The 26,715-nt window shown below is 41.8% G+C and overlaps 2 protein-coding genes across 2 annotated transcripts in view; one reads left to right on the forward strand and one right to left on the reverse strand.

Annotated features, from left to right (window-relative positions):
• DDX4 (DEAD-box helicase 4) overlaps positions 1 to 14,902 on the reverse strand; it is a 30,132-nt gene extending 15,230 nt beyond the window's left edge. Inside the window, exons 1-12 of the mRNA XM_062512810.1 lie at positions 14,840 to 14,902; positions 14,297 to 14,360; positions 13,925 to 13,999; positions 12,424 to 12,495; positions 12,129 to 12,215; positions 11,830 to 11,907; positions 11,551 to 11,631; positions 5,513 to 5,593; positions 3,829 to 3,971; positions 2,633 to 2,785; positions 1,137 to 1,291; positions 92 to 221 (exon numbers count right to left, since the gene is read on the reverse strand). Coding sequence (XP_062368794.1) covers positions 92 to 221; positions 1,137 to 1,291; positions 2,633 to 2,785; positions 3,829 to 3,971; positions 5,513 to 5,593; positions 11,551 to 11,631; positions 11,830 to 11,907; positions 12,129 to 12,215; positions 12,424 to 12,495; positions 13,925 to 13,999; positions 14,297 to 14,360; positions 14,840 to 14,902 — 1,182 coding nt within the window. The remainder of the gene's footprint in view (positions 1 to 91; positions 222 to 1,136; positions 1,292 to 2,632; positions 2,786 to 3,828; positions 3,972 to 5,512; positions 5,594 to 11,550; positions 11,632 to 11,829; positions 11,908 to 12,128; positions 12,216 to 12,423; positions 12,496 to 13,924; positions 14,000 to 14,296; positions 14,361 to 14,839) is intronic.
• A 4,517-nt stretch (positions 14,903 to 19,419) lies between these two features.
• SLC38A9 (solute carrier family 38 member 9) overlaps positions 19,420 to 26,715 on the forward strand; it is a 45,857-nt gene continuing 38,561 nt past the window's right edge. The window contains exons 1-2 of the mRNA XM_062512989.1: positions 19,420 to 19,565; positions 25,772 to 25,920. Coding sequence (XP_062368973.1) covers positions 25,817 to 25,920 — 104 coding nt within the window. The 5' untranslated portion in view covers positions 19,420 to 19,565; positions 25,772 to 25,816. The remainder of the gene's footprint in view (positions 19,566 to 25,771; positions 25,921 to 26,715) is intronic.

Consider the following 26,715-nt stretch of genomic DNA (forward strand, 5'->3'; position numbering starts at 1 on the left):
AAACCAATCTCTGCTTCCACTAATTTTAAATAATGAAAAGCAGTGATTTATCTTCTAGGTAAGAGTATTTAAGGAATTCAGATGAAGTTACCTTTCCTCTTTCAATGATGTCTAGAAGCCTTCCTGGAGTGGCACACAGTATATTACAGCCTTGCTTTACCTGACGAATTGAATAGTCTGTTTGTGTACCTCCATAGATCACAACAGGCCTTATACAAGTTCTGTTATGTAGAAAAAGGTTTGGATTTTGTAAGTATGCGAACAGTATAGTTTCATGAAAGTTCATAAAAAATAATCAAATCTACTGTAAATCAGCTTAAGAGTGGCTTAGCTCCTACAGTATGCACCTCAATTCAAAAACGGTGGCTGGAGCCCAGGCAAATGAACTGGTGCTGGCCCTTCGCTTAACAAAGGGCATAAGGACCTGCATCACTAGCCAGGTAACTTGACACTCACTCTGCAGGAGTCAATAACTCAGTAAAAAGACCTCAAAATTATTAGGTACACAAACTGTGAGCATATAAAAGCCCCGTGATTCCATTGTCCAGGAAACACCCTGCTTTAGCTGTTACATATTGCTGCAAAACAATGAAGTTACTGTAAGGAAACAGATCTGAGATTCTGCTATAGGAAACCAGGGGTCGGGTCAGTGAGGAAACCTCATCTGACTCTCTGAGTGGTGTGTGTAGTAAGTCAAGTAGGGAAGCCACCAGCTCACTAGAGCCACCTGCTGCAAAGGGACTTCGGTCCCAGCAGCTGAAGTCCCTGGTGGTGTCAGTGACTGCTGGAGTAGCTCCTGGACGGTCAGACAGGAAAAATTTCTTAACACTTCTTTGAAGAAATTTCACTTTTGTCACCAATGATAAGCTGAATACTTCATCTATACTTCAAGCTGGAGTAAGCCTTTCATGCACCCACTCACCCACCTCAATACCAGAAAGATAAGGCACTTAAATCCCTAGTCATATAGGAAGAAATTCACTAACTACGACTATAATCTGAACTCATTAGAATCTTAACTCAAGTGTTTGTAATTTGACTGGCACAAAAAACTTTTCAAGTATTTATGAAAAAAAAGAGCACTGCTTATTCAAGCAAAGTAGTCATCAATACCAAGGAACAGCGCAAAAGCTTACCCATATACAAATTTTCTTGCTTCTAGGAAGATCTGATTTATCAGTTCTCTGGTTGGGGCAGTAATAATACATTCTGGTTCTTGCTGCTCTTTAAAGCTACTGGCAGTTACACCATCCCTCATCATTTGGGCCACAACTGGTATGAGAAAGGCTGCCTGGGGGAAACAAACCACAGCAGTATTTGGGCTGTTTAGTCTTAAAAGCTTTCCTCAGTCTTACTAAAATCCGTGTATCAATCTTAAAGCTTGAATGATAATGCAAACAATGATCAAGGACATCAGACTGCAAAAGGATTGACCTGAATGCACAACAGAACACCTAAGCTTATTTCTCCTTGTTAACCAGCATTAAAGTACCTCTCTGGATCTTAACAGTCTAGTAAGACAGAAATACAATCATACTGTTCCATACACTGATAACATGCCCTGGAAATTAAGTAACCCAAGACCAACACCATCCTTAGCGTATATCTAAAAGCTACAGGTTATCATCAGTAGGACAGTAAAGTCATTATGTACTAACATCCTCCAGTCTAATAGAATGGCAGATCAGTTTGCACCACGGCTGCACCACACCAGCACACTTACTTCCACATAAGACTAGATACCCACAAACCTGCATCTGTACAGCAGTCCCAAAAGCATTCAGAATATTTAGAGCACAGGCTTTGGATGTTTCCCCTTCTGCAAAGAGAAGGGGTCTTTCAAAAGAAGTAACTAGTAAGCTACATTAAAACAAAACCAGGATTCCACACTAAACTGAACAGCAAAAAGCTACACTTCAAACACTCCCATCCACCAGCTGAAAATGGTTATTAGACATCAGACAGTTTTTTAAAAAGCTGAGACCATTTTCAACACTGTTGAATTAATAAAAGCAAATCACCTAAAACCAAGACTGGTGCAGATCAGACTTCATCAAACCAAGTATGACACACCCACAAAACACAGTTACACTCTGGCAAGAGCTTGTAACTCTTAGGTTACAAACTTAAGTTTGAAAAAATAAAACCAAAACACATAATAAACTCATACACAGACAAGAGAAACATAGAAACAAACATAAAACCAAAAAAAAAAAAAAAAAAAGCACAAAACCAAAAAAGAACTCACGGAAAATAACTGGCAACAAACAAACAAAACCAAACACTCAAAAAATAAGACAAAACCCCACACAACACACAAGTCCCTACTTTCAACTGCTGAATCCTGTCATCAGCAATTTATAGGACTGCCTGCCTATACTTCTGAATCCACAGCTGTACCTCAGAAGGCTGGCCTGCTGTATCAAGACACTAGTTTACTGGAAATAAAATAAACCCCAAAATGTAACAACCCTATCATCATTCATATCTGTGCCTGATACCTGCCATTGCTGTGCAAGTGAAATTACTGGACAACAAGCAGCCAACCATGTGACATGTGTAAGAGTGAGGCATCTCCTTGAAAGCTCAGTCACACACTTTCAGTGGAATAAATACTGCACAAAATGCTTACAGTTTTTCCTGATCCTGTCTGAGCACATGCCATTAAATCCCGTCCTGCCAGTATAATAGGAATGCTGTACTTCTGCACTGGAGTAGGTTTAGAGTATCCACCTTTAGCAATGTTCACAGTTAAAGTATGACACATGTTAGTATCTGCAAAACTCTGTAAGAGAAAAAATTATTAACAGTTATTACACAATCACAGAAGGAGAAAATTTAAAACCCAAAATGCTTACTGTAGGACACAGACATCCAAATACTAAAGTGTGTTAACTTTAGAGGTAGTCTCACCAGTCATTTACATTGCCAAGGCTTCTAAAGGTAAAAGCCCCAAAGGTCTCTAAAATCTGCTCATGCCATTCAAATAACATGGTCTGCAGGACAGTAAATGCTTTGAACCCTTACAGCTGGTCTTATTAGTTTGAAAATTGCTCAGAAGCCATACACCTGGATTCAAGCAAGAAAACTAACATAGCATGTTACGAAAACAAATCTGAAACTCTTCAGTTTCACTTCACATAGGAGCTATACATAGTCTCTCTGCTAAAACCAGTAAGGGTAGCTAAAACAACATTCCTAGCCAGGACCAAAAGGCAACACAGATGACAAAAATCAGTTTAATTTCAGTGACAACACCTCTGTGTCTTCTCCTTCAACACAGGTACTACTAACCCCTCTGCACTTCTCTCATTCTTTTCCCTAAAAAGAGCTTCTTTTTCTTTTGAAACACTGACCACCCATTATAGACAAAAAACCTAAGCTCTAAGTTAAACAGTGAACTGCAACCACAGAAAACAGGGCTAGAAATTACTTTAAAACACCCCTCTGTCCAAATGAATACTACCCCAACAGGTGTTCACTTCTGAAGATCCCCCACTAAATGACTTCAATAAGGTAATTATACCAGCCTGCCCAGAAATTGCTGCCAAAAACCTCTTTCAATATCTAGAATGGTATTCTTCCACAATTTAATGACTATTCTTCCTATATTATACATTATTACTTTCTCTGGACCATTTAAGTAGTTTGTCAGTCATTGTGAATTCAAACTTTTATCTTTTTAATGGAGAGCACCTCCTTCCAACATCCCACCATCTGCAAAATTCAGTATTTTTATCAGTATTTTCATTAGTTGCAAATACTGAACCCACCACACATCTTTGTCAATCATGCTTCACAAACTGTAAGAATAAACACTTCACTAACCATTAATGCTGCTGGAGGGTCTAATCCTGATACTTCAACGATGTTTTCATCATACTTGTCAAAATTAATTCCTGTCTGATAATGTGCAAAGATGGCTTGTTCATCATCAGGTGGAGGAGGAGGCACGTAAGTCACCTTTGGACCTTAAGAACACAACTACTTTTAAATTCACAAACAATACAAAAAGAACTTAAAACAACTATTTTGAGTATGAAGCTACAGAAATTAAGTTCAGTGAGATGTCATCTAGATTTCCCTGCATTTTTCAGGAAGGCACAAAATTCCATACATTCATTCTATCTGAATTTAATTTTATATTACAAGCCCTAAAATTTACCTCCATATGAAGTCAGACTTGCAAAGCATTCATGTCTCACATTCACTCAAAGGGCCCCAGTTTCAAGAGGTACTCACAAAAAATAAGTTAGGCTCGTATCACCCAGGCAGACACATGCTCTTGTAACGCAAGGAAGGACATGCTTCCCACACAACAAATTACTCTTTCTGAAGAATTCTCATTCCACATGAAATTCCACACAGATAGATGCAACTGTTGCATACCAGTATCCAGAACAGTTTTTAACACACTAATGCTTTACACTGTAGTCATGAAAAAGCAATCACTGTACTGTGTTAAGGACAGTTATGTCCACTACAAGCATGTTGCCTCTATAAAGACTTCAGTTCCTAAAAATCATTATTTGAACTAAAAATCTGAAAAAAAATTGAGTTGAACTGAGTCAAATAGAGGCAAATCAACTGTTCTTCAGATACTAAGTATCCCTTCTGAACACCTATACTGATCACTGGATCATGGAACAGTTTTCAGCTGGAAGGAATCTTCAAGATCATCCATTTCCAACACCCATGCTATGGGATTGTATCTTCCACTAGACCTCATTGCTCAAAGCCAAACTGAATGTGGCCTTGAAGACTTCCAGGGGTGAGCTATCCACAAGCTCTCTGGTCAACCTGTTCCAGTGCTTCATGGCAACTCACCCCCTGAGTAAAGATCCATTTAGCCATCTTTTCTATAAAAAAAACATTTTATGAGTATCACAAATGTTCTTACATGGATAATATCAACAATCCACTGACCATTACACTAGTTTAATCCCACTCATGATTTGAATTACGGTCCTGTAGGTAGGACAACATATACATAGCCAGGTACTGTAGCATCAGCGGCAAAAGAATACAGCAGGACTATGGGGGAAAGTACCCAAGCAGGAAACAAAAAGAACCCAGCATGAAGTTAAATCAGGAATAAGTGGCCTGTCAGAGCTATACACCTTACCTGTCAGCAATGACAGTACAATATTTCCCCTTACAGAGGGCAGAAGGGTCAAAGACTAGACTGACTCTTTCGAAACCTATCAGTTCTTTCAGGCATACTTTCAATTTTGGGGTTAGCACCTCTGCTTCACTGTGCATTGACTGAACTAGCACCAGCAAGACAAAGGATTATGTAATGCAACAGCTTGAAAATCCAGTAATTAAAATTCAAATAAGTTACAAAAATGTATTTGACAGGCATATAACCAAGATACAATAATTTACAGAAGGTTCTTAATAGGGAGAAAAATGAGTGACAGTATTTGCCAGAAATAAGAAGGAACTGCTTTGTCATTAATCACCAATGAGGAAACCTGTACAGTTCACCTCTGGTACTAAAAAGCCCCACCTGCACCATCTGCAAGTGTTCCTCCTTCTCTAGAACCAGGAGTTCCAGACTGCAGTGCGTTCCTTTGCCCATCTTTAGTACCTGTAAGTAACAGATGTGTAGCAGATACAGGGTATAACATTAGTATCATGAAATACATTTAAAGCCAGTAATATCTACCCCAACAAATCAGCAGAGCAACAATCCCAACAACTTCTTCATTAACTCCAACCTATAATGTATTATGCTCAGTAACACCCGTTTTTCTTAGACTATGTGTTTTCCCACAACACTGCTGAAGAACAGAACTAGCAGCAACAGTTGTCATGTTCCCATGGAGCAAGCAAGACCAGGAAGATCACCAAACTATACGCTGTACAAACCACTCAGTATGAAAACAACCCCAACCATTAAACTCACTCTCACCTTGTCCAAGGCCACCACGAAATGCTTTAAACCCTCTGTTTTGTGTACTAGCACCAACTACAGAACTTCGTTCTTGAAAACCTGCAATAGTACAGCACAGCACACAATAACTCAATTTGCCCACTTCTGCATGAGCAGATCAAGTGCCTTTTATCTATCTGGCAGAAAAGCAGGAGCCATTTCAAAGCTTTCACTCTTGACTGCTGCTTCTCAGGGAATGAGCAAAGCCAGAAAGAATAACCAGTGTATGCTGCCATCACACAAACCAGTCAATACAACAAACCTACACTCTCACCTTGTCCAAATCCTTTAAACCCTCTGTTTTGTGTAAAGGCATCTTCTTCATTTCCCTCTTGAAAACCTGCAGCACAACACAGCACACAATCACTGACGTTTGCCTAATTTGATGTGCAGGTCAAGCCCCTTATATCTGGCAATTATTCTCCTCAGTCCTTATTTTACTCATATAAAAAGTACGATATAACACAGCCATTTGCCTAAACATATGAAAAATGAAGATAAGAGATACTTTTTTGACAATGCATTCAGCTATTCTATCATACTATAAAAACAAAGACCATCATCTAGTACAGGAGACCATGATGTTCTCCTCACACAGCATCTGTGGCTTCCTCTCCACCAGTGCCTGGTGTGTACCAGTATGTCAATCAGTTTGGTTTTTCCTCATCAACATATAAAAACTACATCTTAAAGGTTGACATACAAATAACAGTAACCTAAGCATCCGTAAATACAACAGGCCTTAAATACAGCTTACAAGTTACTTCAAAATTGCTGCTGGAGAGTCTACAGCAAAGCTGCCTGTCATCAGTACCCTGCACCAAAGTGTTGCTGTCTTGCTTAGTCAAACAAGTCTAGCATCCCCCTACCATCAGGGGAGAAAACGGTCTTAATTTTTTTTAAAGAATAAATACTGCTCCTTTTGTAAAAAGGCAACTTGTTTTTCAACAGAAAATAATTGCTATCTGTATTATGGATGGTGTTTATGCCCTCAATGAGTATTACCATGATGCCTCTGTAACAATTACTAAAAAGAATTATTTGAACCAAAAATAGAGTCATAACAATTATTCTTCAGCCACCATGGAGCACTTCTCAAAACGCATTGTAATGAAAGAATGGTTTGGGTTGGAAGGGACCTTAAAGGTCACCTAGTTACAACCTCCCAGCTGTGGACAGGGTTGCCACCCACTAGATCAGATTGCTCAAAGTACCAATCAAGCTAACAATCAGCTACGTTGTCACAACTCACCAATGAGATCTGTACAACTGATCCCCACTACGAAAAAGTCTCACCTGCATCATCTGCTAGAGACCCTCCAAAGCTAAGAGCTCTAGTCTAAAGCAATACCTCTTTGTCCATCCTTAGGACCTGTCACGGATAGTGTAGTGCACATATGGTATAAAACTACAGAAATCACAGAATCAACTAGGTTGGAAAAGAATTTTGAGATCATCAAGTTTAACCTATGACTGAACACAATCTCATCAACTAAACCACGACACAGAGTGCTAAGTGCCACACCCTGGCTCCTCCTGAACACCTCCAGGGACAGTAACTCCACTACCTCCCTGGGCAGTCCATTTCAATGCTTAATCACCCCTTCTGTGAAGAACTTTGTGATGTTCAGCCTAAACTTCCTACTTCCCCTGGCGCACCTTAAGACTATTTCCTCTTCTCTAGTCACGGGCTGCCTAGAAAAACAGGCTGATCCCCACCTGGCTACAGCTTCCTTTCAGGCAGCAGAATGCTAAGATCTCCCCTAATCCTCCTTTTCTCCAGGATAAACACACCCAGTTCCCTTTAGGACCTGTGCTCCAGACCCTTCACTAGCCCTGTTGCCCTTCTTTGAATTTCTTCCAGTACCTCAAGGACCTTCCTAAACTGAGGGACCCAGAACTGGACACAGCACTCAAGGCCTAACCAGTGCAAAGTATAGGGGGGACAATCCCAGCCCTTGCCCTGCTGGCCACACTATTGCTGATCCAGAACAGGATGCCATTGGCCTTCTTGATCATACTGGTTCATGTTCAGCTGGCTGTCAATCATAACCTCAGGTTTCTTTCTGCCTGTCTGCTGTCCAGCCACTTGGCCTCAGCCTGTAGCACTGCAGGGTATTGTTGTGACCCAAGGGCAGGACCCAGCACTTGGCCTTGTTAGATCTCGTATCATTGTACTCCATGCATCAATCCAGCCTATCTGGGTCCCTCTGCAGAGCCTGCCTGCACTACACCACACCAACACACACAGCCAACTCAGTGTCATCTGTAAATTCGCTAATGGTAGACTTAATCCCCTCATTAAGACCAGTAGAGATATTAAAACAGGACTGGGCCAAACCCAGACCCCTAGCGGACACCCAAAGTGACTGGTCACCAACTGGATGCAGCACCATTCACAAGTCTCTCAGCCCAGCTGTCCAGTCAGTTCTTAACCCAGCATACGGTCCAAGCCATAGGTTTAAAGCTTCTCCAGGCATATGCTATGGGTAATGGTGTCACAGGCTTTGCTAAAGTCCACATAAACAACACCCACAGCATTCCCCTCATCCACCAGATGGGTCACTTGGTCATTAAATACCACATTAGTCAGGGAGGACATGCCCCTCCAAAATCCATGGTGGCTAGGTCTGACCCCTTGGTCACACCGTATGCACCATGTGATCACACTCAAGATGATCTGTTCCATTATCTGGCTGGGCATCTACATGCAACAAGATGTCCACACACTCCAAGAACCTCCTAGACTGCATCTTCTCCACTGTGGTGAGTTCCTAGCACATTATTTGGTAGGTTAAAGTTTACAACATGAACAAAGGGCTGGTGATCTCGAAACATCCTCAAGCTGCTTACAGAATAATTCATCCATCTCTTCATCCAGGCTAGGTGGTAAGACACCGACCACGATGTCAGCTTTGTTGGCCCTTTGCTGATCCTTGCCCACAGGAACTCAACCTGATCATCATTAATCATGAGTACTACAGTGTTGAGAGCCTCTCTAATATACAAAGTGACCCCTCTACCTCTTCTCCCTTGCCTGACTCTTCAAGCAGACATCCACTGCACTACTCCAGTCATGTGAGTCATCCCATCACATTTCCATGACAGCTATGACATCACAGTTTTCCTTCTGTACAATGGCTTCAAGCTCCTCTTGTTACCCATGCTGCATGCATTTGTGCACATGCACTTCAGCTGCTGGTTTCACCGCTGACTCTGACTTACCACCCCTTAGCCTCCCCTCTGCAGAGCCTGGTTTCATACCATTCCCCCTTCAAACCTACTTTAAAGCCCTCTCAATCAGCCCTGCCAACTCTGGGCTAGAATCCTTGTTAGACAGAAGCCACCTGACTTCACAGCCTGCTGCTGTGAAAACTGCCCCATGATCAGAAAAAACAAAATTCACTGATGGTACCAGCCCTGAAGCCAGTTATTGATGGTATGGGTTCTCCTGCTCCTTTCGTAATGCATCTCTGCTACTGAAGAAACTGAGTAGAACATCACCTGCACTCCTGTCCCATGAACCAACTAGCCCAGAGCCTTCAAGTCCTTTAAAACTGTGCTGGTGCCCTTCTTGTCAATCTTATCACTGCAAACCTGGAAAGCCAGCAGTGGGTAATAATCAGAGGGCTGAAGTGACTCAGGGAGTCTCTTGGTGGTATCCTGTAGCTGGGCCTCAAGGAGGCAGCAGACTTCCCTGTGAGGTATGTTCAGTCAACACACAGGGCCCTCAATTCCCCACAGAAGGGACTCACCTATGACAACCATTCTTCTTAATACCTGAGGCTTGATCCATCTGACAGAATAAGCACAACTGGAAGACACTCCACACACATTTTTTCCTTTAATATAATTAGCCTGACTCTCTGGATCCAGGGTCTCAATCCTATTATGTAAGGGCACCTGGAAAGGCAACGGGGGCTGGGAGTGAATTTTCTTACCTCCCCAAGAACGGACGTCTTTCCATTCCCTCCATCTGCTAGGTCTCCTCCTCCTGCCTGATGGCAAGATGAGCAGGGCTCCTCTGACATCTGATTAGCTTCTCTCACAGTCTGAAGGGCCTATTGCTCTTTTGCTTCCTCTAACACTCCTTAGCCTTTCCACCTCCTCTTTGAGCTCTGCCCCCAGAGAGAGCAAATCACTCATCTGCTTAAAAAACACACAGGTTCTTTTTCACCATCCTCTGGTACTAACACTAGGCTTAGACACGCCCTGCAGCCAGTGGACTGGACACCTGCGTCCCTCTTGGGGCAATTCTGTCTGCGTTAGCAAACACTTGCTGGCAGCAGTAACAATGGCTTGGGGGGGCAATAAAAAAATCAAAACCAACAAAAAAAAAAAAAAAAAAAAAAAAAAACAAAAAAAAAAAAAAACCACAACAAACAGAAAAAAAACCACAACACAACACCAGCCAAAATACCACACCAACCTACCACACCACCTATCTCCAGGAGGATGGCAGTGCCCCACCTTTTGCCCGTTTGTGCAACAAACTGAGGTGCCACAGATCTTGTTGTGCCACACATCCACTGCCCAGCTACACCCATTTCTACACACCTGTTACTCACCATGCCACACCCTGGTTTGCCCACTCCTGGTCACTAGTGCTCCTAGAGCACTTTAAATCACATGGAAATGGCCCAAACACTACCCCTTGCTCATGTGAATGGCTGTCATGGAGGGAGAGCTACTTGCTCAGCTCTTCTAAATTATATGCACATTAGTATCATGAAATACTACAACTAAAGCCAGCTATTTACACCAATGTACCTGCAGAACAGCCCAAACAACTTCACTAATGCCAACCTATAATACTATTATGCTCAGTAATACTTGCTTGTAAAAGAGAGCAACTATTTTCCACAAGGCTGCTGAAGAACAGAACTAGCAGCAACAGTTCTCAGTTCTCTGTGGTAGCTCTCAGGGAGCATGCAAATGCAGGAAGACCACCAAACATATGCTGTACCCATACAAACCACTCCGTGTGAGAAAAAGCCCAACCACTAAATTCACTCTCACCTTGTCCAAAGCCACCACGAAATGCTTTAAACCCTCTGTTTTGTGTACTAGCACCAACTACAGAACTTCGTTCTTGAAAACCTGCAATAGTACAGCACAGCACAGCACACAATAACTCAATTTGCCCACTTCTGCATGAGCAGATCAAGTGCCTTTTATCTATCTGGCAGAAGAGCAAGAGCCATTTCAAAGCTTTCACTCTTGACTGCTGCTTCTCAGGGAATGAGCAAAGCCAGAAAGAATAACCAGTGTATGCTGCCATCACACAAACCAGTCAATACAACAAACCTACACTCTCACCTTGTCCAAATCCTTTAAACCCTCTGTTTTGTGTAAAGGCATCTTCTTCATTTCCCTCTTGAAAACCTGCAGCACAACACAGCACACAATCACTGAAGCTTGCTCAATTTTGAGTGTACAGATTGCTGCCTGGAAATGCCATTTATCTGGCTGAAGAACAGAAGCCATTTCACTTCTTTCACCCTTCTACTGGTAATTCCCATGGAACAAGCAAGACCAGGAAGATCACCAAACTATACGCTGTACAAACCACTCAGTATGAAAACAACCCCAACCATTAAACTCACTCTCACCTTGTCCAAGGCCACCACGAAATCCTTTAAACCCTCTGTTTTGTGTACTAGCACCATCTACAGAACTTCGTTCTTGAAAACCTGCAATAGTACAGCACAGCACACAATAAATTTGCCCACTTCTGCATGAGCAGATCAAGTGCCTTTTATCTATCTGGCAGAAAAGCAGGAGCCATTTCAAAGCTTTCACTCTTGACTGCTGCTTCTCAGGGAATGAGCAAAGCCAGAAAGAATAACCAGTGTATGCTGCCATCACACAAACCAGTCAATACAACAAACCTACACTCTCACCTTGTCCAAATCCTTTAAACCCTCTGTTTTGTGTAAAGGCATCTTCTTCATTTCCCTCTTGAAAACCTGCAGCACAACACAGCACACAATCACTGAAGCTTGCTCAATTTTGAGTGTACAGATTGCTGCCTGGAAATGCCATTTATCTGGCTGAAGAACAGAAGCCATTTCACTTCTTTCACCCTTCTACTGGTAATTCCCATGGAACAAGCAAGACCAGGAAGATCACCAAACTATACGCTGTACAAACCACTCAGTATGAAAACAACCCCAACCATTAAACTCACTCTCACCTTGTCCAAGGCCACCACGAAATCCTTTAAACCCTCTGTTTTGTGTACTAGCACCATCTACAGAACTTCGTTCTTGAAAACCTGCAATAGTACAGCACAGCACACAATAACTCAATTTGCCCACTTCTGCATGAGCAGATCAAGTGCCTTTTATCTATCTGGCAGAAAAGCAGGAGCCATTTCAAAGCTTTCACTCTTGACTGCTGCTTCTCAGGGAATGAGCAAAGCCAGAAAGAATAACCAGTGTATGCTGCCATCACACAAACCAGTCAATACAACAAACCTACACTCTCACCTTGTCCAAATCCTTTAAACCCTCTGTTTTGTGTAAAGGCATCTTCTTCATTTCCCTCTTGAAAACCTGCAGCACAACACAGCACACAATCACTGACGTTTGCCTAATTTGATGTGCAGGTCAAGCCCCTTATATCTGGCAATTATTCTCCTCAGTCCTTATTTAATGACTCCACAAGAAGTTCAATACGTAACTGAGTAATTTGCTTAAACATATGAAGAAAATGAAGACAGGAAGTACTTCCTGGCAAGAAGCCTGACAGAAAACAGTACTGTTCTCCTGCACAATTTCAAGAAGTAAATCTAACATTGGGTCTTTAATTATTTGACTTTACAGGTGTACATGCTAACCTAAACTCTCCAGTAAGGAAACAGATCAATTCAGTCTTCTGGTTTGAGAGTTACTGACAGAATTTGTCCCTTCAGTTTTCCTATTGGTACTACAGAATAAGGTGGCAATGCCAATTACTGCTGGCTATGAAGTGCAGTCTTGAAAACATGCCTTTCAGATCTACCAAGTTCTATTTTTTTATCACTCAGAACTGTTTATTTACTTGGCGGTGAGAAGCATGTAGAGTATTTTTATTTCTCATTTCTTTCCTTACTTCTCCCCTGATAGGAAGATAAAGGAAATAAACATGCATATGCATAAACAGGTATTCCTCATTTTAGACTTAAGTTTCAGCTGTTGTCTAAGGTCCACACAATCAGCTTAGATCATAATTTACCCCTTAGTCCTTATTCTTCAACCAAACACCTGTTCTGTTCTATCATATTGTAATGACAAATCATCATCTGGTAGAGGGTACCATGCAGTTCTCCTAGCACAGCATCTGTGGTTTCTTCGGCACCAAAGCCTGGTGTGTATACCAACACAGTTCGTTTTTCCACATCAGTTACAGATATAAAAACTGTGAAGGGCTCATATGCAAATGACAGTATCCTAAATACCCATAAATACAACAGGCCTTCAATACAGCTTGCAAGTTACTTCAAAATTGTTGCTGGAGAGTCTACAGCAAAGCTGTTTGTCATCAGTGCCCTGCACCAAATAAGTCTAGCATTCACCCATCATAACAAAAAGGATGCAGAACTGATATGAATTTTTTTCAAATAATAAACTGGAGTTTGGATTTGCTGGAAGCAGTACTTCTAGGAATGTTTTTAGTTAGTGCTAAGCAGCGCTCACATTGAGCTGGGGCCTTTTCTGCTCCTCACCCCATCACACCAGCAAGGGGGGGTGAGGGAGCACAAGACAAGATGGGACAAAGCCAGGAAAACTAATCCCATTCCATGTGCCATCAAGATCAGCATATATCCAGGGAAACAAGGAGTAAGAGGAGGGCATTTGGAATGATGGTGTTTGACTACTCATGCGTGACAGAGCTCTACTTTCATGGAGCTGAACCTGCCTGCTGATTGGAAGTGGTGAATGACTAAATTTAATATATCATATACAACCAACCATTAGAAATACAATCACTGCTGGAAGTTACCTTTGGCTGCAAAATTCCTTCCTCTACCAAAACTACTCACTGACTGATGCTGTGTGTCCAGAAATTCATCAGTGCCTATAATTAAAAATAATTAATTAAGCTAAAATTCAAAGCTCTCTTTGACTCATTACTAGTTACATGTTACTACATAATTACAATAAATAAGGAAGCATTGGATAGCTCCTTTGGAAGCAAAAGGAGAGCATACTCATTATGTTCTCCATATAATTTGATGCTGCTGCTCCGCGGGGACTACCCATGGGGGTCCCACGACACTATTACAACAATATTGTGTTTTCTTTTAATCTTGGAGAATGCACAAGAGATCAATTCTTCCAAACATCAGTAAAGTCAAAAGGGCTTTTCACATACCAAATGAGTCTACACTTTGACTGAAGACAGATGAGGGGTCATTTGGTTTCTCAAGCAAGCTAACCTGCAGGAAAAAAAAAAGGTGCAACATCATGATGATTTTTGGCCTAAAAAAGTATACAGATACAAACACAGCTACAAAGTCATGCACTTGAAAGTAGCTGCCTTCAGCATCTTGTGAAATACAAACTTTCATGCTATTCTGCTTCCTTTAATTTATTGTGTTTCAGTATACTGTTTACATCTGAATGTAACCAAAACTCACATTACACACAGTTGACATGTCAAGCCTGCTTCAGCATAAAACAATCACTAATATCTGAACAAAACAGCAGCAAGCAAACTGCTAGTCCAGAGAAAAACTGCTCTCTTCAGGAACACTTAACTCCTAAGGCTGCCCACCATATTTCAAAAAAAACCACCGGAACAGGGGGCACCACCACCCAGCAGCCACTCGAGTCGCAGGGACATGGGTTAGAGGAAGGAACGGGAAAAGAAGCAAACATAATCCATCATCGTAGTTGCCCACGCTCCCCCCCATACCTTCTCAAGGGATGGGACTAACACCTCGTCCCCTATCTCAGCATTCCAGTCTTCTTCTATCATGCTGCGTCCTGACAGACCTGCCTGCAGGAGACAGAACACATCAGCAGCCACCTCCCGTCAGGCTCCAGAGGATACCACGAAAAAAGAGAAAATGGCACCCCGCACCGAGGCTCGCCAACACGGCGCGCCGCCGATGCCTGAAGGGAGTGCTGAGCGCGCCCAGCTCTGGAGCTGCGCTGGTGGGGATGGAGGAGGTGGGGGTCCTCCCGCAGAAAAGCACCGCGCTTCCTCAGGGCAGCGTCCCGCCCCTTCCCTACCTCTTCCCCACACTCACCAAAACCGCGCACCGAAACAAGATGGAGACCGCAGCCGACTGCTCTTAAGACGGCTACACGTGCTGCTGCCGCCGCGTCACGTGTCGCGCCCGGCAGCCAATGGGCGTGCGGCGCGGCCGGGCCCCGCGGGCGTGCCGCCGTCCCTCACGTGCGATGGCTGCGGCGGCAATGGCGCTGCCGAGGCCTGGCGGGCCTGCAGCCATCGAGCCGCTGCTAGCGCAGGGACCATCTCACTGCGCACACCTGATCCAAGAATTAGTGTAATACCCAACGGGTCATGTGCCTCTGCTGGAAGAAAAAAAAAAAAAAAAAAAAAAAGGTGGTGTTAAACAGGTTACATGTTTGAAAAATAATGAAACAAAATTACCTCCCCCCACCCCCTCCCAGACAACTCGAATGACACCTCTTTCCCGCTGTTTTTGTGACTTGGTAGAATGAGAAACGTAGCTGAATCCCTGGCTCAAGACCTGATGCTGGAGTGGAGGAGAACATGGATTGCACTCCTGTCAGTCCAATTCATCTTCTAAAATTAGTAGAAAGTAGTCTGGTGCTCCATCTTGGGTTTCCAAGCTACCAGTGCAGTGTCTGTCTTCTCTGTTCCTCTTTTCATGCTGCAAGATAGCACACCAATGTTTATTTATAAAAACATTAAGAGATTTCCTCTGCCATTCCATAAGCACGATAAAACTCATTAAAACCCTTTTCACCATGTTCAACAGATTTTTCTCATCAGAAAAACAATTTGAAAAATCCTGTGTCTGGTCAAGAACCTTTATGCCTTCTGTTGCAAAGAGGTGACACTAGATCTGTATTTCTGAAGTGAAAAATGTCTAGCAGGAGCTCTGAGCATCAAGGCAAATTCCTGCAGCAGCTGGGAAACTTTGGAAAGTAGTCTTTGAACTAATGCTTTTTTTATTTTCTCATTAGCCATCATCTGTTAAGCCTAATCCTTTGTAGCTTCTCATTGTTCAGGAGCATCAAGACAGGAATCAGGTTAGAGAGCAAAGTGGGTAAGAGACATAAACCACTTATCTGTCTCACAGTGAGGTTAAATCTGCACCACTAAATGTTATATATGTGTGTGTGTGTGTGTGTGTGTGTGTGTGTGTGTGTGTATGTGCATTGTGCTGGGAGTGACCAGCTTTCAATAAGTATTCAGTCAGACACATAATGTCCAAGGATGAAGAAACTTCAGTGGCAGCATCTCTGTGGGAAGTGTGTTAAGCTCATCACAAATTCCCAAAGCAGCATCTGAAACTAGGAGGGAAGCTCATGAGTTAAATTTCATCCACTGTGGTAACTATTCTACTTTTTACCTAAACAAGGAAGCAGTGTAAGCTGCTTCATAAACTAAAAGGGTTTCTGTTTGCATTGCACTGGAGCTCTGTTTTGGATAGCCATAAAGAAAAAGAGCAGTGTGTCTGTTCTCTTGAGAAATTTAGTAGCAGATGTGCTATTCTGACACATCTAAGCCAAACTGAAAGCTTTCAAATGGTTCCTCCTACTTTCCAGGAACAGGTTACCATTCCCCCAGCTTTGCCAGTATAAATTCATGTTCAGCACTCTGTACAGTTTAATTTAATATTTTCAGTGGTAGACATGGAGAGCTATGATGAAAGCAGTCATAGTGGCAGATCTGTAACACCTGGGGGGTGACCTCAGATAATTTTAATGACAAACAGATATCACAGCCACTAACTAGTAGATAGACTTGGAGGGTTATTTTCTTTCCTTATTCCATTGATTCCTTTTACTCTTTGTAGAACACTGTCTACTGTCTCCAGATTACTTTCCACTACACTAGGAGAAGGCAAACTAGGAAATTCTGTGAATGGCAAGAAATTACATGGCAATGGTAACTGATTTCTTCAACTCAGAGGATTCTTTGGAGAGCTAATTTTTTTTCCTCCCTAAGGCTGCTAACAATTCAATGTAAATCATGGTGGCAGCATACAAGTTGTACAAGATGTTTACAGACTACCCTTGAGGTAATTTTATGCAAGCAGCCCTACTCAAGCAGAGCCACCTAGAGCAAAACCAGAACAAAGTATTATCCAACATATGTAAAAAGCATTTTATGTAGTACATGAAAACATAATACAGAGCTAACCAGAAAAACATACAGAAGTGTTTTACAAAAACTTGTAACAATTTACCCCAAGTGTTAGTGCAACCCCTTAAAGTGAGGAAGAAGAAACCAGCAATGTAAACATCACATTCCTCTCAGAAATGGCCTCCAGATGCTGACAACCTGCTGTAATGTCCTTTACTCTCACCCAAGAATGAAACCAGCAACCTCATGATCCAGAGCAGCTGTAGAAGGGTAAGCAGAGCACCAAGAACAAGGGAAGGAAGCATATATGTGCATAAAACCCATTATTCTTTATTTTTTATAACAGTGCTGGACTAATAATGATCTGACACATAGAATTTCAGTTACACTTTCAACAAATTATTGACTTAGTTAAATAGGAGGTATACTTTCTCTTTGCCAACAAACAAGATTTGAGCATAACTTAGTTTCTGTATCTCAAATGCTATCCTGATGTATTATCAGTATCTTTTGGAAAGAAACCTGGAGTTTTCTCTAACAAAATGCAACACTCCTCTAAGTTTGTTAGCTATGTTACCATGCTCTGTTTGAATCAATAGGGAAGATTATTAATTAATCCACTTTAAATTTTTATAATGCCTTAATTTTATTATTTGTGCATATTGCAAATACAACTTCAAGTACAGAGTAAAGTATGCCTTGAGGCAGTAAAAAGAAGATTCAACATAGCATGAGATGGTAATTTCTTAGAGCTGGATTTAATACTCCCTTTGTCTTACAGATTTACCAAGAGCTTCAAAACTAGCTTAGGCTCCCATTTTTTTAGACACTGTCCAAGCATGTAGCAAGAGACACTCTTTGCCCAGGAGGTAATGTGCCATCAGAACAAAAAGCTAGAATACAAATACTTCAGGACAGAGACTGAACAGCCTTTGTGAAGCCAGCTGTGGCAGCAGATTTCATGAGGGAGCAGGAGGAATCTACTTCTGCTAGTCTTATAATTCTTCCATAACTCAAGAACCATACTGGGTGACCAAGAATGCAATGAAATACAGATAATCTACTATAGTAGTAACTTATGCAAATCTTTCACAGCACAGGACACAGAAGAGAGGCCTGCAAGAGCAAGACTAAAAGCTTGTAAGGTGAGAAAAAACAGTTCTTCACACACCTCTACTTTTGTGGGCTTCAGTTTAATTTACTTTCATAGCACCAGCACATGGTGTTAGCATTGCATTTCAAGTTTCGGTGATAGCAGATGGACAGACTTCTTGACTGATTGACCAAAATCATCTAATCCTCGAAACACACAACATACATTTGGATTCTAAGAGTGACTCAGAGGTGAATGATGATGGTCAATTTCCTGGGTACAGAAGCAAGAGCTTCTGTCCCAAGGAGCTTGTGTGCAGCTGGATTTCAGGATGATGAGTGGTGTTAAGTCTCTGCTGCCTCATTTCCATCAGTAGTCTGAAACTGAATTACACAGCAGTTTTCTTGCAGAACAGTCCTGCAGTCCTGATGCTAGCTGCACATTCTGTTTTGGCCTTTATTTGAACAGGATGAACAGGGGATGACTTGTGTGTAGCTTGTTTTGTAATATCGTCACATGGGGAAACTCTCTGCCCGTCTTCCTTGCAATTCAGCAGTTTTTCCAAGCATGAACTATAAATACCCCTAGATTCTGATGTTAACCAGCTGTGAAAAGGATTCTCTCAACTTGATTTAAGTAGTACCATATTAAAGCTAGCGAACAAACAAACAACTCAGAGACAACGAAACTAAAACAACAAACCAACAGCCCAGGACTAAAAATAGTTAATTTCTACAACGTATTGGCTGGCACATTGTCCCTGTTGTTTGGTCTGCTTAGTGTGCTCTGCTCAGCAAGTGTTTCATACCTCGATGAGCAGGTCAGGAGGCCCACAGTACATCGCTCCGTAGCCAGTCACGTGAAGACCAGCACGGTTTGTTTTGCGTGCATTTTGTCACCATACTGACCGCAAAAGCATGCAAGCAAATGAGTGATCCTCCCTGTTCGTTTTGGTTTTTTATTTATTTTTTTTTTTACTAGCGGCATCTCATCAGCCGGCACCAGCAAGTGCAAATCTTTTCTTCCCGGCACGCGGTTCGTCCGTCCGGCAAGGCCCTCTCCTGACAGCCCGGGTACACCGCCCCGCCGCTTCCTGGGAATCGTAGTCCTGCGCTCCGCACCGCCCGGGCGGCTTCCTCGGCGCAGCCGCCCCGGGAACTACGCGGCCCGGCACGCCCGGAGCCGCCGCCGTCCTTCCTGTGGCCGCGGCGGGAGCGCGGCGCCGCCAGGGCCGAGCCGTAGGTAGAGGAGCCGCGTCAGGCGGGGCGGCGGCGGCGGGCGGGGCTGCTCGGCGGGAGCGGCCGCGGGGGTCTCGGGGCGGCTCCGGAGGCGCGGGGAGGCGGTGCCGCCGTGCCCCTTCCGTGTCTCCCTCCGTGTCCCTCGCCGCGTCCCTCGCCGCTCGCCCGGTTCGGGGGTGCGAGCTGCGGGGCAGAAGGGCCGGGCAGGAGCCGCGCCGGCCCCGGGCACTGACCGGCCACACCGTGTTCGTGGGAGCACGGGCAGATCGTCAGAGCGGGGGCGGGGGCGGGGGCATAGGAGCAACATGGAAGCCTTTCGGGCGGTCCGTGAAGCAGGGAAGTGTTTACGTAAGTTTTCACGGGCCCGTTAAGTGAAGGACAAAAATCGTGTTTAAAATGTAAGTGAGCCTAAGGTGATAGTGTTTTGTTTTTGTAAGTATTTATCTACAGTGCCCACAAATATATACAAATTATGCAAGCTTTATCCGTTGAAGACAAATCCGTTGAGCATGCCATTTCTTTTTTATTTTACTTAGATTTATCATTTGGCATTGGTCGTATACCTGTTCATTCAGTCAGAACTACACAAAAGCTCAGCATGGGTTGACCTTGTGTATTCAAATGTCTTTTTTTCCCTGAAGAAGTTGCTAACTTACATTGCTTGTACAGCTTTAATCTTCTTTAACCAATGTAGTTGTAGGAGTGTATGAACAAGCTAAGGTGTCTTTAAAGTGCCACAAGGAGCTGCAGGCATGCTGTCCCCTTTTTAAGGAGCTCTTTATGTATGCTGCTACTTTCATGACCAGTATAGCATCCTTCAGTCCCTTCTGATGGAAGATTCACTCCAGGAACTGAGGAACTCTTCTGTCCAGTGTTGAAGTTCTCATCTTTCAGTGTACACTGTGCTTTTTTCTCATATGTGCACAGCCTTGAGCTGTATTCATCCCGCTCAGAATTCAAGAGAAGACTGGATTAACTCCAATTGGCGCTTTTTTAAAAAAATTTCCTTGTTCGAACTAAATACTTTGGTTAGCAGATTGCGGGATTTAAACCATGAGTGTGAGGTGGGTTTTAGTAGTCACTTCAAATAAGAAATTAAGTAAAAATAGCTCCAGGTACTTCAGCTGCTATTTGTACAGCATGGTGATGGCATGGTGGAGGCTGTGGGGATAGTGATCCTCTCATCCTTTGTCCTCCTGCCCACTATAGGAGGTTCTCTGGTAAATGCCAGCTCAGCACAGCCCATGCTTATGGGATGGTTGGGATGATCGTTTTGTTTCTGCTGTGGGGTAAGCCTGTTTGCTAGCTCTCTTGCATGGCCTGGGCTGTAACTCTGAATGATCTGTCCATGTGGGTGTCTCATCTTAAAGCTTTATTACATGCATGTATAACTGAGCCATAAATTGCCATTGTTAAATTCACAGGGGAAGCTAGGTAATACAGTTTTGCTATCCAGTGCCAACATTATTAGATCACAGGCTACAAAGAGGTTTCTAAATCTACCGTATCCTTGTCTTCACTCCTTCATGCTTTTTAAACTTTGAAACCAGGTGAGAGAATCTGAATACAGTGAAAGCAGAAGCTCACAGGGCTGAGCCAGGTGAGGATTAATGAAGGTCCAGTCCTGTTAAGATTACCATCTGAAAGTCATGTGGAGTGTAGCCCAGAATGAGACTGGGGAAAAACAAATTGCATAGACTTAGGTGTTGCTTCACACTCTATGACCAGCAACAGAAAACCTGGATTGTTAAATTCTGATCTGTTTGTTTCCTTTTGCTGCCCTTCTGATGCAGTGCGTCAGCTGTTTGTAGGAGAATTACAAATAGGGCAACAGGTCATACTAAGCTTCATAACAGCTGTATTAGTAGAAGTTAAGAGAAGAGAGATGTGATTGTAGTCAAGGAAGGCAGAAAGCAGGAACCTGGAAGGGGAAAAAGAGAACTTGCAGAACAATTTAATGGTGACACACAAATGGCAAAAGGTCCAGGCAGACAAAAAGGATTTTTAAAGGGGAATATTGGGTGCAGTATGCTGAGAAAATTTCTATTCACTACCAAATACACTACAAAGCAATCCCAGTATCTGTGCAAGGATAAACAGACAAACATGGTTATAAGGACAGAGATTGCAAAGTTGAATTCTTCAAAGGTTGGAGCATTAAACTTAACATAAGTTCAGTGAAAATGAAAATTACTTAGATAATCTTAGTCCGCTTGGTACATATTAATTATGATATAAATTAGAAATACTTCTTGTTTTTATTATACCGGACAGTTCTCACTGTCTGGCTTGAGACATAGGAAATGTTTTGTTAGACCAGCAAATTTACAGTATTCAGCATTCAGTTCAGTTCAGTTGTGTGTGAGAATTATCTGTTTTACCTGCTCAACAAATTAGTGTTCCTCTTGTATGTATTTTGCAGTGCTTACTACAAATCACTAAGTTTTGTTTAAAAGTTAATTTCTCAACCTTCAGATCTCTTCCCCAGTCCTGCTCTCTACCAAAACAGGAAAGAAGACAAATAGCTGACAAACAGGAAAAGGAAGGACAGAATGTACAGCACTGCTTTAAACTCTGCTAAAGACAAAATATCATGAATTTTTATCTCCAACTCCAGCGACGCTGCAGCTAAAATGATCTCTTTTCCACTTGCAGAAAAATCCAGTTTGGCAACAAATGAGTAGGGTATCTTCATTTCTAAACAGCCATACTTTTATTCCCAGAGAACCATAGTAATTGTCTTCATTCAAGAGTGGTCTCATGGAAGCTGTAACCATGTCTTATCATAAAATGTACCAGCAGAATGAAGTCTGTCAAATAGCTTTGGGTTTTGATATTAATTATTTGCATTTGACATCCCAGTCCTGATTATATGCTTTATAGACAATATTCTGTGTCCCATCACAGGTTTTTGAAAGAAACCTCCTGAGTGAGATGAACATAGATCCACGTCTTGGGTTACAAAGACAATTAGATACTCAGTATATAAAAAATCGGTAGCTACCTAATACACTATGAAGATAACGGTTGGGAAGAGATTGTTGTAATAGAAGCAGGCAGTAAGTTCACATAGCATAATGCACTATGTATTAAAAATGTTTATTGTGAATGCAGTCCAGTCAAGGGGCGTAGATAGAAGAGAGAATAACCAGGTAATTATTCTTCATTTTTCTTTTCTGCTTACAGTTGTCCTTTAAACTGCACTGGCCCCAGCTCCTGCCTTTACTTGTGTCATAGCTGCATCTATTTGTAGAGTAGCCAGTTTGCTGATCATAAGCTTGCTGGTGATAAACTTGTTTAAAATTGTTATCAACAATAAGTACTTTAAAAATAAGCTGTCTTTGCAGACCCAACTTCTAAGTGACCCTAAAGAGTCAGTAAGCACCCGTTCCACAAGCCTCAAATCATACTGTCAAGCCAAACTTAGTGTGATATATTTTGGAATGATTATTTTCTTCATGGAATACTATAAAATCTGTGTCCTTTCTTTACAGCAATAATTACTGTGATTACTGTTGTCAGTGTTTATCAGGTTCACTTGTAAAGCACAAGTGTTAACAGGTTTTAAGGAGGGCATGTGCATTTGATATCTGCTTAATCTGTCTCACAAACCATGGCCTATGGAAGGAAGAGATGTCCATACTGTGATCTGGTGGAAGATTCTGGCTAAAACCATTGACTATTTGGGATCTGAATTTATTTCAATTTTCAGTTCAGGCATTAGGAATTAAAATTTTCATCTGCATTTTTATGGCTAGATCTGAAGCATTTTTTAAATTCTTAAGAGAGATGCAACTGCAGAACAAATGAGGTGGATCGTGTTTGACACCTAGGTTTGTCTGTTCATAAAATGAATACAGGATGTTCAGTTGAGAAGGAATGGAATAGACTAATAGCGTATTTTAATAGGAATGGCAGAGGACTGGATGGATGTCTGTAGCAGTGTGTGAAATCTCTGAGGCCTGTGTTTTTGTTTCAGAAGTATTTAGCTGTTGCAGGAAGCTGATGTGTACCAGGATAGGAAGGCATCATTAACTGGAAGGGCATCAGTAGAGAGAAAGCAGAAAGCCTAGAGCTGTAGAAAAATAAGAGGAGGCAGTAGAAAAGAAGCGTGCAAAAGGGGATCTGTAAACAGAGTTTGGAGAGGAACAGCATGTCACGTGAAAGGAAGTAAAAATATCAGTGTGAACTAAGATACCTCTTTGTAAACAGTGCTTAGTAAAGGTGGGTTGGGAAGGCAATTTCGACAGTGCATAGGAGAGACAGAAAATAGAAGAACATGAGGGTCAGAAATCCATTTGCTAAGTATCACCAGAGTAGTTGAGAAGGATGAGAGCATGCTTTACTGGGGCCAAAAAAACAGAAGCAGTATTGTGGAGAAAAAGAACTTCAGGGTAAAGACTCAAAACAGATGTTTTATAGAAGGCTGGTGTGGCAAAAGAGAGAAAGCAGTAAGTTAAGGGTGGTAAGAGAATCCCTTGGAAAGGATCTGAAAAAGGTAGAGCAATGAAGCTTTAGGGAGTGTTGCAGCAGAAATTAGGAGAAAATATGCTACCAGCGATTGCAAATAAGTCTCTTAGGATTGCCTTGATTATTACCACTTGCATATTGTATCCTCTCAAAGAGTTAAAGTGAGGAAGATACAATCATGACTTTAAACTTAGTAACTGTTCATATCTCTTGTCATGGATGTTGAAACTAGGAGGAATCAGTCAGCACTGCGAGATTAAATAGCTTGTGTGGCACTATCCCCTCCTTTGCACAGTCATGCACATATGGATGTACATATGGATAACAAGCCCTAAACTCAGCACTGATCTGGGTTTAAAGCAAAAGTAAGAATAGCTAATTTTAATCTGTGTCAGTCTTCCTTGTCCAGTTCAGTATGGGATCACATAAATGCCATGGAGCTGTCAAATCTGGACTTGAACTTGCAGTACAATTTCCGTAAACTTTTAATGGAAACTGTTATGTTTGGCGTCATCCCCTCCCCTTGAGAGCAGAGAGCCATTACCTGTGTCTGTCTTCTAAAAAGCACTTCCTTGGCAGGTTGAGCCAGTCTTCTGCCATGCTCCTGCAACATTGTCCATCAGTGTTTTCCTAATGCCTCCTTCTGCAGTTTTTTCAGTCCGGGAGAGTAGGTGTGGTTGAAAATCGGTAACTTTCATTTTTCATCCTCTCCTTCAGATTCTTTGTTTTGTTTTGTTTTTCCCAGAGGTGTTAGCAAGATAAGTTAATGGAAGAGGATTGACATTATGCTTTTAGGAAGGGATAGAACTGTGTCAGTGTTTAACTTGGGCTGGTGTGATTTCTGAGATTGGGCCCTTAGGGTGTATTTCTGTGAGGATGCAGAAGGATGATACACACCTTATTCTTTCTATCTTATCTTCTTCCATTACCATTCCAGGTTTCAAACATGCAGAGTTACCCTTCCTTATCTTGTGCCAGTCCTGCCTGTCATCTGTCCTTCCATCAGCCTAACATAGCACATACTTCTACCATTGTTGTTTCAAAGTGTCCTCCTTCTGACATTTTTGTTTGAAGGAGTCCTGCCTGAGGAATTCTTCAGGAGATAGCAGCGATGAGAGCTGTTAAGCCATTATGTTTGTTCAGCTGCACACAAGACTGCAGAAAGTCCCATGTGAGGCCTGTAATTCAATCTGAGTAGAAATCCATTAGTTTAAAAGTGATCTGCTCCCCACTCTTTGGCCAGGAGTGGTCTAAATGCATATAATTGTTGTAAGTAATGCATTATTAAACCATTTATTAACCTTTTATTCAAAAGACCTGGACATAGTAGACTGCAATAATCTGATCCTTATGAGAAATATACTGGAACTGGAATAAATTGCATATGTGTCTGCTGCAAATTTGAAGTAATTTAGTGAAACAGTAGTCTTGTAACTGTTTAGAAGTTAGCAGTGCCATTGCACATTAGAAATACAACTTCTTTAGAAGTTTATATTTAATTCATACTGCCTTGTTGTGGTCCTGAAAGACATTAAAGGCTGGATAGTGTATTTAAAAAAAATACTGTCCCCCCTATACATGCCTCATGATGTTTGCATTATGGAATGAGAATTCTTAATGTTGAAGTTACTGGAACTTCTGAAACTGTGGGACTCTACCAGTGTTAAACTCATAGCAGGAATATAGTTTTGCTTAACTGCAGTGGACTAATTTCTTTTTTTTTTTCCTTTTTTTTTTCAGGCTAGAGTAACTGACAGAATCTAAAAGGAGACATATTTAGCAAATATGGAAGAGGATACCAAACCTATCTTGGTTCCTGTGGGAGGTGATGAAAGCAATTATGGAATCATGAATATACAGTTTAATCCAGAAGACTATAAGTGCAAAAGGTATGAGGAAAGATAAACCTACAGAATTACTGTTAGGCAAAGAGTTGTTTAATCTTTGCTTTTGACAAACAGAATCCTGCTAAGATAGAAGATTAAAAATTTGAAGCCACATTACTGTAAAAGTAGTTCCTACTTTGTCACTGTATGATGGTATTTTATTTCTAATTGTTGGGTGAACAGATGTTCTCACTATGTTCTGTTTATAAAGATAAGATTTTTCTATTGCCATCATTTCAGAGGCTTCTCCATGAAGAACTCAACATGAGGCTTTTAAAGTGTTCCTCAAACATGGAATGTGTGGTTTGTTTGTGGTTTTTTTTTTTTTTTTTTTTTTTTTATTTTTTATTTTGAGCAACTAACTGAAATGTTGAGACTATGCAAGAAAGTTTACCTGATGTTGTAGACAAATGGCTATCAGTATGTGTAGATGGTTCTGTATGCATTCTGCAGATGATGCTGGAGCTGAGTGACCTGTACTGCCTTTTAAGAAAAACAGTGTAGTGCTTTCTGAGAGTGAGCAAATGTGAGAAATTTATCTGTCCAGCTTTATTACTGTGCCTTCAAAAATAATACCTCTAACTAAGTTATTACTTTACGTGTTTTTTTAAAACTTTAACATCTCCACAAAGGGGTTTGGAATGGGAGGCTTCCTCTGCTGCAGTTAAGGTTTTTATAAACTGGTCGTGGAACCAAAACTGAAATCAGAGGGGGACCTGCTTCTAATACTAGCTGAAGGTATAAATTTTGCATGTTCAGCTGAAGGACTATCATAGCACCTCTTGGACCGATTTATGG

Source organism: Cinclus cinclus, chromosome Z (assembly GCF_963662255.1).
Source record: "Cinclus cinclus chromosome Z, bCinCin1.1, whole genome shotgun sequence".
Lineage (NCBI taxonomy): Eukaryota > Metazoa > Chordata > Aves > Passeriformes > Cinclidae > Cinclus > Cinclus cinclus.